The 16,536-nt window shown below is 36.0% G+C and overlaps 1 protein-coding gene across 4 annotated transcripts in view; it reads right to left on the bottom strand.

Annotated features, from left to right (window-relative positions):
- Nucleotides 1-1,472: 1,472 nt before the first annotated feature.
- Nucleotides 1,473-16,536, bottom strand: part of LOC121411517 (calcium-binding mitochondrial carrier protein Aralar2-like) — a 23,775-nt gene continuing 8,711 nt past the window's right edge. For 3 of the 4 annotated variants that reach the window (XM_041604284.1, XM_041604283.1, XM_041604282.1), the window contains 14 exons: nucleotides 15,082-15,197; nucleotides 14,528-14,667; nucleotides 13,528-13,674; nucleotides 12,972-13,110; nucleotides 12,137-12,230; nucleotides 10,114-10,140; nucleotides 8,399-8,553; nucleotides 7,329-7,484; nucleotides 5,484-5,617; nucleotides 4,633-4,773; nucleotides 4,016-4,154; nucleotides 3,374-3,532; nucleotides 2,634-2,724; nucleotides 1,473-1,708 (listed from right to left, as the gene is read on the bottom strand). In XM_041604284.1, coding sequence (XP_041460218.1) covers nucleotides 1,537-1,708; nucleotides 2,634-2,724; nucleotides 3,374-3,532; nucleotides 4,016-4,154; nucleotides 4,633-4,773; nucleotides 5,484-5,617; nucleotides 7,329-7,484; nucleotides 8,399-8,553; nucleotides 10,114-10,140; nucleotides 12,137-12,230; nucleotides 12,972-13,110; nucleotides 13,528-13,674; nucleotides 14,528-14,667; nucleotides 15,082-15,197 — 1,810 coding nt within the window. In that variant the 3' untranslated portion in view covers nucleotides 1,473-1,536. The remainder of the gene's footprint in view (nucleotides 1,709-2,633; nucleotides 2,725-3,373; nucleotides 3,533-4,015; nucleotides 4,155-4,632; nucleotides 4,774-5,483; nucleotides 5,618-7,328; nucleotides 7,485-8,398; nucleotides 8,554-10,113; nucleotides 10,141-12,136; nucleotides 12,231-12,971; nucleotides 13,111-13,527; nucleotides 13,675-14,527; nucleotides 14,668-15,081; nucleotides 15,198-16,536) is intronic. The other variant, XM_041604285.1, reaches the window with a different exon arrangement.

Raw genomic sequence — 16,536 nt, 5'->3', positions numbered from 1 at the left:
CAAGAGTCCTAGTATGGTAGTATGGATCTACTGGTCATCCTCACGTGAGGTTTGGCCGCAGATATCGCATGGTTAACAACTTACTTCTGTTTTTTTGTTGTTGCACTAGTGTCACATTATCTACAGCACCTTGCGAGTTCATTCGCGGACCAAGGGACTGTTTCATGATGTTTGCTCCGACAGTACCACAGCAACAGGCAGGGCCAGTGCTTCTTGGCCAATTACAACAAAGGATTTCACTGAAATTGTCAGCACTGACAATTTAGTAAGTCAACTTTCATGAAATGCCTCCCCCCCCATATTTGGGTAGGCCATACCGAGGCTCCACCAAGAATTGTGCCATATCATACGGTCTCCTTAACATGACATCTATGAAAAAAAAATGTAAATGTTGCCCAAAATTTCTACAAATTTTGTGCAAAAGTCAAACAATGTCTTTGTTATCTCTGTACGATCACAGTAAGATGATCGCAACCAGACCTCCCTAAATTGTCCCTTCGATGATCATGTGATGCCATCTATTCTTGGTTTATTTGCCTATAGGTTTACAAATTTTGAAAATTTTCAACACATCTGACATTTCCCCACTTAACAAAATTTGAAGGGTGAGGATGGTGGAAGGGAATCAAAGAAATCACAGAATAGGGGGCGGGGCTGCACCAGCACAGAAGAGGTCAGAGATTGTATCTCAAGACAGATTGTAAAATATGGAAGATGTGATATGTCACAGGCTCTGCAAGGTCACCCTAGGCCAACTAAGACCTGGGGCCTGTAACACAAAGCTTAGCAATGATCGTAGAACATTTTTCAACAATTGATTGCATAGACTACAATACGCAATCAATCGTGAAAATCAAGCGTACGATTAATCGCTTACCTTTGTGTTACAGGGCCCAAGTGGTCATTTCTTAAAGCTATCCGTGAGTTATGAATGACTTTACAAACAACTTGTGACCCTTCCTTGTGCACAATGACATATCCCCTAAATAGCTGTCTAAGCAGATAAAAACAGGTTAAGTAGTGCGTAAAATTGTTTGTAACTCTACAAGCAGCTTTATGAAACATCACCCCGGCATTAATGTAGAGCAATAGCTTGTAATTTTTATGATTAACTTGCCTTGCATTATCTCCAATTCAGTTTGAATATTCTGCATAAAAGTTAACGAAAGATGTTTCTTCTTTCATTGGCGTCATTTTAATTTTTCATGAACTTCATCATAGACTGCTTTAACATCATGTATTCTATGACTAGAATGAATTCATCTTTTTTTCATAACAATTGACTATAAAAGCATTTATCTCCGGTATAAACCCCTTTTTAAGGTGTACTTTGTATATAAAAGATCAATATATAGTATATACTCTATTCTCATACAACACGCACGTGAACGGCCAACCTTCATGCCTTTTTACCGAAAGGAAACAAACTTGCATCATGTCATATTCATGTCATACTTTTTTAAAAAGTATTATATAACCAGCTTTATGCTGGGTTTAAGTTAAAATAAAAGAATATTCCTATAGCTATAGGTTCTCTTAGGTTGCTTGTGACTGGAGGTTTCTGAATTTCGGTAGGAAGAGACCAAACTTTGTCTCGACACCAGAGAAGGTTGCTACAGCTAGTTGCATACCACCGATGTGTTCGGGATTGACTGGGGGTAGATCAGCGGGATGATGTGATTCCTTCACTTGGGATCCCTCCGGTCGGCTACAAAGCAATAAACAAACAGTAATGCAAATATTAGTTATGAAATTGCACAATATATTCAGTGGCAGATCCATGATGTCAAAATAGAGATGGCCCAGATAACAATTTTTTTAGATTCAACTTCATTCGCTTGTATACTATGTTAAATGAGTGATTCTCAAATACAGAAGCACAGCCCCCCCCCCCCCCCCCCCCCCCCCGCTGGATGTGTCACTGATATTGAATAGACTTTGTAACTGCTGGACATAATGATTCATGGAAATGTGAATATATATGTTTTTAATATTGGTTTGACTCAATGGTTAGTTTACCTTTCAGTTGCATATGCCTGAATGATCAGGCAGTGAAACAAAACAAAATGAAAAACAAGCCTTTTTGTGTTGCTCCAGTTTAAATACATAAATCACATGCTGAAGGGGACTTTATGTGATCAGGGCCGCCAAAACTTCACATTTCCCAGTAATGGTTGCCCGATTTTAATTTCTGGTGGCCCAAGAAAGAGCATTGCACACACATACACACATACCCACGTATTTCGTATACACATACCCAAATGCTTTTCTCAGTTAACATTCATATCACGCTATACACATTCATTTACATCAGTCAGCAAATGTTACGAATGAAAGACACCACCAAAAGAAAAAGGTTGAAACATCTCCATTTATTCACTCGTCCATAATTTGATAATCCATGACTTTTCATGTTTTCAACAAAAAGAAAACCATGACTTTTCTGCACATAAAAAGCAATAAATTAAAATTCCATGACTTCCCTGAACCCTTTGAAATGTATGTATATATATTACCATTTGGGTTAAAAATATACCATTAAAGCAGAGATACTTTTGGAGGGAAGCACATTTTTAAATTCCAGGACTTTTGAGGTTTTCCAAGGACCAGTAAAACCCAGAATAAATGCTTACCTTCCTCCAAAGTCCAATGGTAGAGCTCTCTGTAGAAGTTCATATGTGAGCAGGGTGACACCAAACTGTGGTGATGAACGGAAGATACGAGCTGAAAAGCAATGAGGAAAAATCACATTTGTAAGTTTAAAAGTGAGATAAAAGCATTCTATTTGAGTTCAACTATGAAAACAAATGGAGAGAGTTACATCAACATTTCTCATCTGACAAGTCAGATCTGACAATTTTTCTTGACTTTGATTGGCTGAGAATCAGCTGAGAACCCATGTCTAACTATAACCCCCCCCCCCCATTGAATACCCAATATAACGTCTGAGCCACTTTTCCTCTTCCAATCCTCTAATCTGTTCATGGACAAACCAATATTGGGAGGGAACTGGGAAAGCCCTGTGACTTTTGTCAAGGGACCTTACAGAGCTTATTATTTTGTGAAACATTTGTAATAATAATACTCCACTTTTGTATAACCCTCAATACATCACAACAACATCTCGAGAGAATTCGTAGATCACCCGGGTCATCATATCCTGACTTTTTCCTCTCCCTGGGGAGCATTCCAAAAAGGTTACCAAACCCAATTGCAAGGTAGACTACATACTCCAGCATTCGCATCCTACCGGATACTCGTTCATCATCTGGGCGGGGAGGGGCAAACTGTGGATTGACATCTTAACAGGACGATAGACCTCGATGGGATTACAAGATACGAGTCACGACCGCTACACCGCACTGCTTCTTACCTGGTCCTCCTTTCCAGAATGCCCTGAAACCCTCTTGACTGTAGATCTTCCTTGCACAATCTATCACTCCTGTATAGGTGGTCTGGCCTCCTCTGGCTACCACCTGCAGTCTCGTCTTGATCACGTCGGCTGGCGTCACAGAGTATGCAGCAGGGGCACCTGAAAAATCAAATTCAAATGATTACGGGTGACATGTTGCATATCAAGAACACAAAAGGGCATACATGTATATGGGACTGTACTGAACTTTTAGTGTAGTCCCATGTTTTGTTTTTGCTTAACAAAACATCATGGATCAGCATACAAGGATCTAATGTAGTGGACTTCTTTTTCATATTTTCCTCAATAAATGCCTATTTATATTATACCTAAGTATCATTGTGACTTGTAGGCCTATTACCTTAAGAAAGGGAACCATAAGAGCCCTATTTACTCATGGCACTCAAATTTTTTAAAACATATTTTAAAGTATGTATTAAGATAAATCATAAAAAATCACAATATTCACAAAAGATTTACAGGATTAAAACAAAGTCATAAAACATACAAGGCAGGTTAATTATGATAAAATGATAAATTTTCAGTGAAGAGAGTACAAACATGGCACTTAAAATTTGGATGCAAAAAGTATTTGTAGCTTACCAGCAATTGTAGCAGCAACAAGCAGTGAACCTGGCGAGTTATGACCGTCTTTGTCAGCAAAGTATTTTTTTAGATGAGCATAACATGGGAAGTAGATCGCAGAGAATGGGATGTCACGTAAGAAGCATGCTTTTGATCCCTGACAGGAAAGAAAGAGATTCATATTCATAAGTATTCATACCTATTATCATGAGGCACTCGAATTCATTTTACTTGTTCTTCTATCCCTTTCATTTTTAAGTAGGTGAAGTAAATGGGTACCTGGCAGGACTTATTCCTGGAACGCTGTGGTGTCTGTAATGGCGGCCCAGCTCCAGCCGAACCAACAATATGCATTGTATACAAAGTTTAGTTGAGTACATAAGGCCTATGAATAGACTCATACATACTGCGCTATTTAGATCAACAAATTGAACAAAAAAATGTGCTCAAAACATATACTCCTTTAAATAAAACTACTATCTGAATGATAATCAAACAATCATTATAGGACCTTTGCACTTACACTATTTGCGCATCTCTGACAACTCTCTCTAAGAGAGGGTGATTATGATGTCACATAAAGTCAATAACATCATTATTATTCTCATTGAAGTTTGATGGTAAAACTATCATACCTTATAGAGTCCCAAAAGACCAAGGTCTTTCAGAACAGTGATGGCCGATACCCTGGGACCTGTCTGAATCTCGCCAGCTACTTGAAGCCTAATCTTAACAATCTCCAAGGGATTGGTGAACATAACCTGTGACCCACCAGCCTGTCAAAAGTAAAAAAGGTCAAATATCAAAGGTCAGAGTGTAAAAAGTGAGTGTAGATGACAGTTAAAAAGAATACATTCTGGAACTGATAATGATCTCGCATTGAAGTCTACCCACATTGGAAAACTTTTTTTAAAATCTTCTTTTTTTAAGAATAGTGGAGAAATACTGTGACCCACTAGACAACGAAATGTCAAAGGTCAAAGTGTAAATGGAAGTAAAGAAACAATACATTATGGAACAAGGAATGACCTTATATGGAAGCCTAAGAGTGATGACTAAAAACCCACTGTGACACAATAGTCCATCAAAATATAATGGTTGAAGCTTCCATCTTTTTATACACAACACTAGCACAATGCTTTATATAAGCAGGGTTCACACAGAAATTGGAAAACAGAATTCCATGACTTTTCCATGATTAAATTGTTGCTTTCCATCACTTACCATGACATCCCGGGAGTTATGTAAAATTAGGGATGTCACAAAACTGGGAAAAATGGAAATCATGAACACCAATTAAAATAGCAGAGTATGATCACAGAGTACGAGAGTTGCAAGACATGACAAACTGGAAAGCTGCCATAGCCAAGAGGTAAATGCAATTCCATGACTTTTCACAAATTTTCCAAATTCCCTGACTTTCAATGACCACAAATTTTTCCAGGATTTTCCATGACAGTGGGAACCCTGATAAGGTAATACTTACGCATCCTCCTGCGAGCATTTCTCCCCAGAATGGATATGTGCCATCCTTTCTCCTTACTTTGTCTCTCATAAAGTCATTCATAGTTAGCTTGATAGCTTTCTCTGGTGCTACTCCTATCAGCTGGGGAGGAAGACCTGAAATTAAGCAGCAATGATTTATTTTCAATTCATGGTGACCCACTGTTATAAACCACTTAATCAGACCTCCTAACCTACTTGATTGAAAAAAATAGGGATGGTTTTGCTCGAAAATAAAGAAGGATATTGCCTTTTCCCAGAGGAGTGAACAGTAAAAATAATTGAAAAGAATAGGACAATCATATCTTAGCACGAGCTATGAATGGTTTAAGTCCAGAATCTTCCTTCCAAAATGGTTGAGAGGTTTGTTTAATTAAATGCACATTTTTATTGAGAGCAGTCCATCTTCAGCTTGCATGGGGAGCATTTCATTTTACATAAAGCAATTTTCACAATTTTTAAAGGTCACCAAACCCTTGTATCTGATAGGCTCAGAGCAAAATAGTCGGTGAAAGTTGCCTACTTTTTTTTTCATGAAACTCTCCTACTCTCCTATGTGCAAGAACTTTATTTTCTGACACCAGACATCTCTTGAGAATACCTGTGGTATTATCAAATCTTTTGAGCTCAGTTGATTATTATCCTGTCCCATTACACATTTATTATCCTGTTCCAAGGCCAGGGAAATGCCAATTATTGCAGTGACTTTCAACATTTAGATTAAGTATACAGGGCAGTGTAGTAGGTTTCACGGGACACCATGTATCTTTCTTGGGCAAGTGTTGGTCCTGAAAAGGACCACCCCATCTCGACGTTTTGACAAGAGTGTTCTTGTTGTCTTCCGAAGAATTCTTTTTAGAAGAACACACTTGTCGAAGCGTCGATATTGGGTGGTCCTTTTCAGGACCAACACTTGCCCAAGAAAGATAATAGTGTACCGTGAATCCTACTACACTATTCTTCTTCGCCAAAAAAACCTTCAGAAGTTACACAATATACAGGTCGCTGCATAATGGCTATAGTGGCTAAAAATAATGGCTAAAAATCTCAATGGTATCAAATATACGTAAATTGCATTATGTTACTCACTGGGCTGTTCAAACCTTGCATTTCAAAAAAAAAAAAGATCTTAGGGCAGCTCAAAAAAGGGGATTTTTTTTATTTATGACTCAAGTGGCAATCTTCTTTTGCCTAGAAGGGGGTTTTCCCCAGGAAATAGGAGACTGTTTTCAAATAATATGAATGTGCCACTATTTGTAAAATAAATGTTCTTCCATGCTGCCCTCATTTTCTTTTATTTCAAAATACAAGGTTTTAACAGCTGTTACTTGGAAAATGCGTGGTATGTGCTTGGTAAATGTTAAATTTACAATTCAAATAGAGGCTATGATCTTCCATACAAATCTAAGTAATATCTCTAACAACAGAATTGTATGGTATTGTGATTTGAGAAAGTTATGAACAGAGGTGGACCGAATCCCGGAGGAGACAAAGCATTGGAGGGGCACAGCAACGTTCACAAACAATACAGTGCCCCTCCAATCATTGTCTCCTCCGGGTCACGGTCCACCACTGGTTATGAATATGATCAATGAATTCCTGATATCAGGGGAGCACTTCATCAACATTTCTGTCCGACAGGGTGTCAGATCTGACAACATTCCTTGATTCTGATTTACTGAGAAGCACTGTTACTGTGGTAACTGTGGGATAAAACAGGACTTGTTGGATAACACGCTAACAAGTCCTTTCAAGAAATTCTCCCTAAACAATCAAAGTCAGCAACCCTAGACCCCTGACCTATTGACCTGTGACTATTGACCCTCACCTCTGTAGAGACCAAAGAGGCCTTCATGCCTAATGACCTTCTTGAAGCAATCAAAGCTGTTCTTGTACATGAGTTCACCGACCATCTGACCACTCCTCTGGTTCTGCATTCTAGTCTTGACCAAATCAATGGGATATACTGCCGTCGCTCCAGTGGCTGGTGGACAAAGACAAAATACCAACATTTTGTTTTAATGATAGTCTTTATTCATACTTCTTTATTCCTTTCTCTCTCTCTCTCTCTCTCTATCTTCTTCTTTCATGCCACCTGGGGAGCGTTTCATCAATATTTTCATCCGACAAGTTGTGAGATCTGACATCTTTCCATGATTTTGATTGGCTGAGAGGCACTGTTCCTACGGTAACTGTCGGATAAAAGGAGACTTGTCGGATAAAACGTCCGACAAGTCCTTTCATGAAACACTCCCCTGGTGTACTCTGCAGAGTGGATTTTGTGCGTTCTAAATCATATTATTGTCATTTATTGAAATTATTTCTTTCAGCCTGAGGCTAGGGCTTAACTACAAATGATTGCAAGAAAGAAATGATAAATTTAAAAAGAAATATCTTAAATTGTTAACAAATATGACCAAAAAAAGAAGATTAAAAGTTGAGTCAATACAAATTAAAGAATGTGATAAAGTATCGGTAAAGTTAGGTGATACAAATACAATCAAGAGTGTATCTAATAAATAATACAATGGTATAGTAAAATCATTATTTTGAAAACATGTGTATACAAATTAAATGTTAAACATTATATTCTCTCCCTCTTCTGCTTTTGTTTTTTTTCTTCTCTCTTTGGTTTGTATCGCAGTTTAAAAATGAATGTTCATGTTGATGGTTTGAGAATTTAATATTTAATTTTGTTTAACTATGTGTAGGTATTATTAACTATATGTACCTCCTTTCTTCTCTCCTAGCCTACACCCTCAACCCCCATCCCCTGATCAGTTAGATCAATATTAGAGTTGATTTACGCACAACTGGAAATGGGTAGTTAAAAGTTCTTTCAAAATATATACAATTTGAAAGTAAAGTTGGTCTAGAAAGGGCCTAATCATATCCTACCTCCTGCTATAGCACCCAAAGTGAATCTGTACACGGACTCGAATACAGAAAGGAGGGCTGTACGTTCCACCTTCTCCTTGGGCTGTGACACCTGAAGTTTGCTGATGACGTCAGTTGGCGGCGTGATCTTCACCAGATCATCAAACGTGACTCGACTGTAGTTAACACACAAAGAAGAACATAAAAATATTTGTTACCATTATTTTATCAGGAGACAGCCTCTACACCCCATCTTCATGCAGTTCAAGAATTTTTAACAATTTCATCCTCGATCATTCAATCCCCAACCAAGTCATACCAAAGACTTTAAAAATTGGACCCCCTGCCTTCTTATCAGACGCTCGGCATATTAGAATGGAAAAAGGCAACAATAGCATGTTGTGTAATGCAGGGCTCGCTGGGAGAACATTTCATAATGGATGAAGTGGCTACCCTGAGTAAATTATTATTAGAATATATGTCATAAACAAAGTTTTGACATTTTGGTATTCCCATATCAGCACAGACTTAGAACATGGTTCAATTTGTAAAGAGTTTAAAAAGGGCCAATTGGTCTAAGGTTTGAACCATACAGGAAGTACTCATAATCATTACCATGCACACAATGGAATCACTGCATGAAAAGTCAGTAAAACATCTTAGTTTGAAAAAAAAAATTCAACTTAATAGTCGCACTTAAATTTCTTGTAAGTTGTAGTACATACCACAGCATCATGATGGTCACATTATTCTCTATGAGCTTAACTACCGGTATGTAATCATCAACAAGTTTACATGTTGAATATATGTGGATATTGGTGCTTATTAGTTGGTTCAAATCACACATACGTCTTTGTGAAAGATCCCTTTACCTGATTGAATATCATCATAAAACTTCTGATAAAGATTTGTGTGTTTATAGGACAAAGTGCTCTCGCTTTTGTAGAAAGTAATGTACAACATAAACTGGACAATAGTTTTGTGCAGATATATGTCAACAAGTTTTTGCATGAAGTTAGGTCACACATCACAGTAAATGATATAGTCTGGATTATTTTGTATTGTTAGACCAACCGTATGACTGGGTGCAAGTTTAGAAAAAAAATGAAAATTAATCAGGAGTTATATAAACATATTGAATACTGTCGGACAGATAAACAAAATTTTAAAATATACATTAGAAATAAATGATAAGTCAGCATATATTTGTCACCAGGATATAAATTGGGGAATTTACAGACTTTAATAGATACATATTTCTTGTCGCCAGATGGGAATATAAATAGGCATCTCCAATTTCGATATCCAAACAATAATGATTTGTTATAAAACTAACCATTTAATATTAAAAAGAAGGGATTTTAACCAAATTCTTAATTAAAATGACTGGGACAAAACGGTCAGTTAAACCTTCTGCAAAACAATAAATAACTGACTATAAATTTGCCAAAATTATTAAGTTTTCAATTTCAAGAAAATGCTCCCCCTACCAAAAAGGGAAAACATCAACTATTAAATGTACCTGTATATTGTATATTATAGCTTTATCATGTGAACATACTGTGTTAATATCATTTACCATGTATTGCACCCACCACTTAGGAAAAAAGAGTATACATTCATTTCATTCACATTATCTACATATTTCATATCTTAAAAGGGAAATTTGAAAATTATAGGTTAGTTATAAAATCATCACCACCTGTATTCATTTGTACACAATACATGACACTTACCTTTCTCGACTAAATATTCTTTGAAGACTTTGATTAAAATAATACAAAACGACATTATTATTACCTCTGGAACATAGGGAAGCATTCCATGATTTAGAGTTTAAAGTATGAGTGAAATTAATCTTTATCATACACCACTGGCAACAAGCTAGGTTATACAACCTAAATCTAAATCAGACTTAATATTTTTTTAAATCCATGCATCGACCAACATGTTATCTACGGACTTTAGTTTATTGGACAGAGAATCGCACATCAAAAAATGGTTAAAAACATACATTTGCTAACCCAAGTGTGATAATTTCTGGATCCTCTCTGCTAAAAAATTTAAAAAAATAAGTAAATAAAATATTATATTTACAATAATAGATTGTTTACTATTTCTTTATCGACTTCTTCTGTTAGTCTCAAAGTATAGCATGTTCATGTTATCATCATCTATTTTAAGAAGTTGGATTGAAAATGAAATAAAACATCAAACAATCCAATCTGAACTAAGCCTGTACTATATGTGGCAAAAAGCAATATCAATTTTGAAATGTCCATCATGATGTAAATGTGATCTATGGAATAAAAAGTAATATAAAATTGAAATGTTCATCTTGATGTAAGTATGCTCTATGGAATTATTACAGAGTCATTCTTTTGTTATTGTTCACTCAAACTGTATTCAATGATACCAGGGTAGTGAATAACAATATTTTTTTCAGGGGCTATCTTTTTATCTACATTTGGGCCATTGTGGTATTTTGGGGGCTATTTCTTTCATTTTAAGGGTGACTTTTTAGGGATAACAATCAATTATGCAGTTGCAGCAAATATCATTATTACTGATTTTCTAAATAATCTTTAATGTTGTTTGTGTCAGATCTTGGGGGTGGAGAATCTAGATAGAATGGTCGCCCCAAAGCATAAATTTGGGGGAATTTTAGGGGCAATTTGGTTATCATGAGGGCAAAATCACCACATGAACTTCATATACTGCAGGATACCCAGGATTAAATTTTTCCCCCAAGGGAAATAAAAGCTATTCATGAAAAAAAAACTCTCATTATAGGGATTGATTATTCTCTGTGCACACAGATGAAGCTCTCCATGTTTTAAATATCTATGGATATTGAAGTTATTGAAGCCAAGACTTGACCACAAAATGGCTCATACAGTGAACTGAAGGGAGGTGATAAGAGCAAATTTTCAAGAATGCAAGGATCATCATGCCATCCTACAGTAAGAGACTTGAGTAGATCTTAAACATAGATAATTTCTCTAATGGGGCATTGCAAGAAACTTTTGTACCGTTCCAAATCAAGCATAAGTTCTTCAATTAAACACAAATTTGTAATGAATTGCTTTGAATTGTTTTTTTAGAAGAGAGTACTTGTTCTGCCACGATCTGTTCTGACTTTTTTTCCAGCTTGAATATATGATCATATTTACTGGTAAGAAGCCAGGAATTGTACCTTCAAGTAAACTACTTGGTAAAAAAAATGTTGCATAGTTGATTTAAAGGGGAATGAAACCTTTGAAACAAGTGGGCTTGTGTGGAAAGAGAAAATCAAAGAAAATTTGAGAAAAATCGAACAAATAATGAGAAAGTTATGAGCATTTGAATATTGCAATCACTAATGCTTCCCCTGTGAGGGACTATAAAATACCCCTAAAATGTCCTTTTTTGCTCTTTCTTATGGTGATACAAATTTTTTATCCACAATGTATTCTTTAAAATCCATATTACATGCCTTCTTATAGAATGAATACATGATCTACAGAGAGATGCGATAAAAGAGGCAGAATAAGTGAAATATATAGAAAAGTGACATCACACATCTTTGTTGCATTGCCAACTGGAGGATCTACATCATGATAATGATCTAAACTTCAAAGCTCAAAACTTTCTTATTATTTATTCAATTTTTCTCAAAATTTTGTTGATCTCATTCTTTGATTTTTCTCTTTCCACACAAGCCCACTTGGTGCAAAGGTTTCATTTTCCTTTAAATACCGACAGTGATCAACAACTTACCCTACTGATTCCTCCAGGCAACATATGTGAAAGAGAATAGATACCTCCATAGGGGTGATCTGAGAATATTGCTGGGCAGCGTGAAGAAACTCCTCTGAAAAAAAAATAATAAAGCAAGAAAATGATGATAATCATCATTGTAATAGTAATAATTATCTACTTTCATAAAGCGCTCCGGGCTATAATTCGTGTAAAATGTATGGTGATTGCTAGAGTTAAAATATGGTTTTATGATATGGTTAGGTTTAAGGTAGTGCCTTGAGTACATAATGTGGATTTGGCGCTTTAGAAAAAACTCTATATTATTATTACTATGATTATCATTAGGGTAACGTGTTAAATCAAGATTTGAAGTTAGTCATTCGATTAGTGTATTGAATTTTTTTTTTTAAGCCGAGCAATTTTTGCCAGAGCAAATGTCATGGAACCATCTTGAAGATCCTAACAAATATATCATTTTTCCGGTCATTGGATCCCAGCCTGCCTGCACTCAATGTGATCATTTTCTCAAGTCCTTGAGAGGCATTCCAACTAGAAGATTGATTTTCTTCAACAAGAATTTCATCCACATTGTGATGCACTCAAGGTAAAGTGAGGTGATTTGGTATTCTTACAGATACAAGTCCTTATTCTGCACTTGCCAAACTAGTTCCTTAAATGTAGAATGACCATAATGAAATTAACTGCATTCATAAGTATATCATGATCATACAAGTTATGAAATACCTACATTGTGATCTGACTTGACTCCGAACTAGGCCCCACAGACAGACTAGACACTAATCCTCTCCCCCCCCCCCAAAAAAAAATAGAATATTGGCCAATTTCTCCTTACCCTTTGTAACAGGTTGTGTGTGTGAGCCATTGGTGATCTGTTCATAGATTTTCTGCATTAGTTCCATGTCCTTGAGTAGACTGACGAAAGCGTTGAAGTAAGGGAAGCTGACAAGATGTTTGGTCTCTCCTCCTGCAACCTGGAAAACAAAAAATGAACACAAAAAATAAATAAATTTCTTTATTTTTATTGATAACATTATCCTGTAGAAATTCTGTCTTTTGTCTTTATGCCAAAATGTATGATAACCAGGCCAAAATCTATATTTTTTTGTCTAATTTTAGAGGGCTTCTTTTTATAACTTACTGCCTAAATCTGGAACATTGAATAAACTTTTACATTGCGATGAATGGGGATTTCCAGGGCTCCTTGTTTAGTTTCCAGGGATATTTTAAAGTCATATTTCACACCAGATGATACAAAACAAGTGATATATACTAGTACCTCTTCTAAGTCGCATATCTACGAAGTCAACATACTTCTGTGGTCCCAGAAGGTTTAACTGAGACAAAGTAACTTGTATGTAATATTTTAGAAAAATTGTTTGTATACTTACTGTGACAAGGTTATCTTGGACGTAATCGGTGAGCATGTGACCCAAGATGGTGGTCATGATCTTGTTGAAGTCCAATGCAGAAATCATGCCTACATTGTTCTTATCCATTTTGACAAAGGCTTGCATCGCATGCTCCTCTTGCAAGTTCTGTTTTAACAAAAATACAACGACAAACATTGTTGATCAGATGTCACTGGCGCTGGAACATTCTGGCCAAACAAGATTTAGGATCTATTGTATGTAAACAATGGTTCCACCCACAAAGAGAAAAGAAAATTGGAAATCAAAATGGATGAGATCTTTTCTTATCTTATACAGTAAAGGATTCAAGTACATTTAATATTGGGATTGTAATTTGTAATTATTACAAAATTTGTAAGGTGATTAAAATACTGTTGGTTCTTAGCACACATTTCGGAGGGATGATAAATTACTTCATGGAACCTTAAAATACAAATGTAATCAATAAATACAAATAAATAGATCTCTCATTGTTGACATTGACAATGAAAACAAACAAACAAAGATGTGCGTCTGAATGTTGACCGACTCGAGTTGATAAACATAATGGGGAAAATTTCTCTTCATTAAAAAGGTGTGTCTTTATTCAGGTTTCAAATTGATCGAGGGAGTTGGCATTAAGGATCTATGTTGGTAATTCATTCCATTGGATTCGGACAAATACAGAGAAGGATTGATCACCATAACATATATTTGTTCCTAGGCCCTGGATTAGCTTCAAAGTTGATGATAAATAAAGAGGGCTGAGACAGCTAGAAGGACAAAAGGAGATGAGGTTGGTGAGGACTTCAGGAGCTTGGCCATTGATGATTTTAGAAATCTTCATAAAATCTCAAAAAATATATGAAGGTATTTGAAACTGAATGAAAACTGAATACAGTGAAAAGTCAATCCTTGCAAACGTCCACACCCCCCCCCCATCCAAACCCCTCCCTACCCCTCCCTATCCATCCCTCTAAACATTTTTAATGATCCTTACATGAAGAAACTGTGTGAATTCCACAAAGCTCAGCTCTTTCTTCTTCTCCGTTCCGAAATGAAGTTTGACAAAACTGGAGTCAAAGTTGAATGGGATTCTCTGGAACACCTCTGTGAGGCTGAAAACTTGCTTGAATTCATCTGAAACAGAATACAATTATCACAGAGTGTAAATGGCAATTTGTTCAAAATGTATAATGACAGAGATTAACTCATATATGGATTTGCAGTAGATAGGTCGTGGGAAAGCCCAGTTTTCTTTTTTTTTCAGTTTCATGTGATCAGGGGCTCATTTCATAAAGGACTTGCAACTTTTGTTACTTTGCCATTATAGCAACTATCATGGTAACCTTGATTTTGATTGGCTGCTGAGCCCTGTTACCATGGTAGTTGCCTTAATGGCAAGTCCTTTATGAAACGGGCACAAGGGGAAGTGATTCAATTTAAACTTTCATACAACATAAATTGCAGCTTGCAGTACACATTTATTAAGTCATAAATATTCAACAGCATTTGTCCTATGAATTCCTGACCTTTGAACTAGAAAGTACTTACTGAATGAAACAAATCCTGATCCATTGGTATCAAACAGTTGAAAGGCTACCATATGAGTAGCATCAGCAGAGCAGAGCATTGCTTCAAAGGCCTGGAACTCGATGAATGATATCAACCTGTAGCATCAATAACAGAAAAGTGTAATTTCAACACTTGGGGCTCTGTAACTCACAGGTTTTCAATTAATTGCTAAATGGCAATGGCTCAAGCTATGGTTCCTTGCCCATTTCACTCAAAACACTGAGGCAAAAAATAAATCAACTTTGTTTGCTGTAAGCTGACCGAGCCTAAGAAAACCCTTTTACCTTTGTCTCTTTAATTCAATTTTAGGAAAAATAAAGTGCTATAACTAACAGGGTTCCCAGCTCTTCAAGACAACAAAATTCCCTGATTTTTACTTGAGTTTTTCCCTGATGAAGTTTAAAAATTCCCTGATAATTATTTAAACGCATTCCCAGTTTTGCATGTTTTCTAAGTTGTCGCAGTGAATTACATGTATTTTCAGTATAAAAACAATATTGTAAAACTAATTAGTACTGTTACACAGGCATGTGATGGCCTCCCTTCTCCCCAAACCTCCATCCACCATACCCCATAACCACAATAACCGATCATTCAATGGATGTTGTTTTGATATGCAACAAAATATAACAGAGTCTGACTGACTTCCATGCTTTCGACTTTTGGGCTAATCAAAATTTCCTGATTTGTGGTATTTTTTTAATCAAATACCCTGATTTTCCCCTGACCCGAAAAACGTAAAATAATTTTCCCTGACTGAAAAAAAGTAAACTTATTTTCCCTGGTTTCCCTGATGGGCTGGGAACCCGAAACTATGTAGGATCATGAAGAGACATCCAATGCTTCCATTTGACATGGTTAACTGAAATTCTATTTTTGCCCTATTACAATTTCACTTTCTACTTTTTCTGTTTATAAATAAAGTATATTTTGCATAAAACAATAGTGCGTTTTTTAAACTACTTTTTGTGTTAACTCCAACACAGACACCTAGAACAGAGAATGGCACAGTGAGAACCTTTAAAACCAAGCAACCATCTGCTAACTTCATTCCATGATAATTTGACAATAATAACAGGTGCATAAGATTTTTGTTGTTATCATAACAGAAAAACAGAAGTAACAATTGGGTGAAGTGTCAACTTTAATTGGAAATTTAAAAAAAATCATTGGTTGCAGTTAATTTCTTCCATGTATGAACTTAAAAAAAAAGTATCTTGGTATCGAGAGTGGCTTTAAATATTCTCTTAAATCTGTACTTCCAAAGAGTCAACTGTTGTAAATTAAAATTAAAATTCCTTTCCCATTTTATGTTAGGCATACTCTATTTACAAACATTGGACAACAAACGTTGCTTGCTTATTTCTTTTTATACAAATAATGTATGCTCTTGGTCTTCAGAATGATCAAAACCGTGATGTTGAAAACATGAAT

This window comes from Lytechinus variegatus, chromosome 3 (genome assembly GCF_018143015.1).
Source record: "Lytechinus variegatus isolate NC3 chromosome 3, Lvar_3.0, whole genome shotgun sequence".
In the NCBI taxonomy this organism is placed as follows: Eukaryota; Metazoa; Echinodermata; class Echinoidea; order Temnopleuroida; family Toxopneustidae; genus Lytechinus; species Lytechinus variegatus.
Note: the sequence above shows the minus strand (reverse complement) of the source record. Positions and strands in the feature narration are given on the sequence as shown.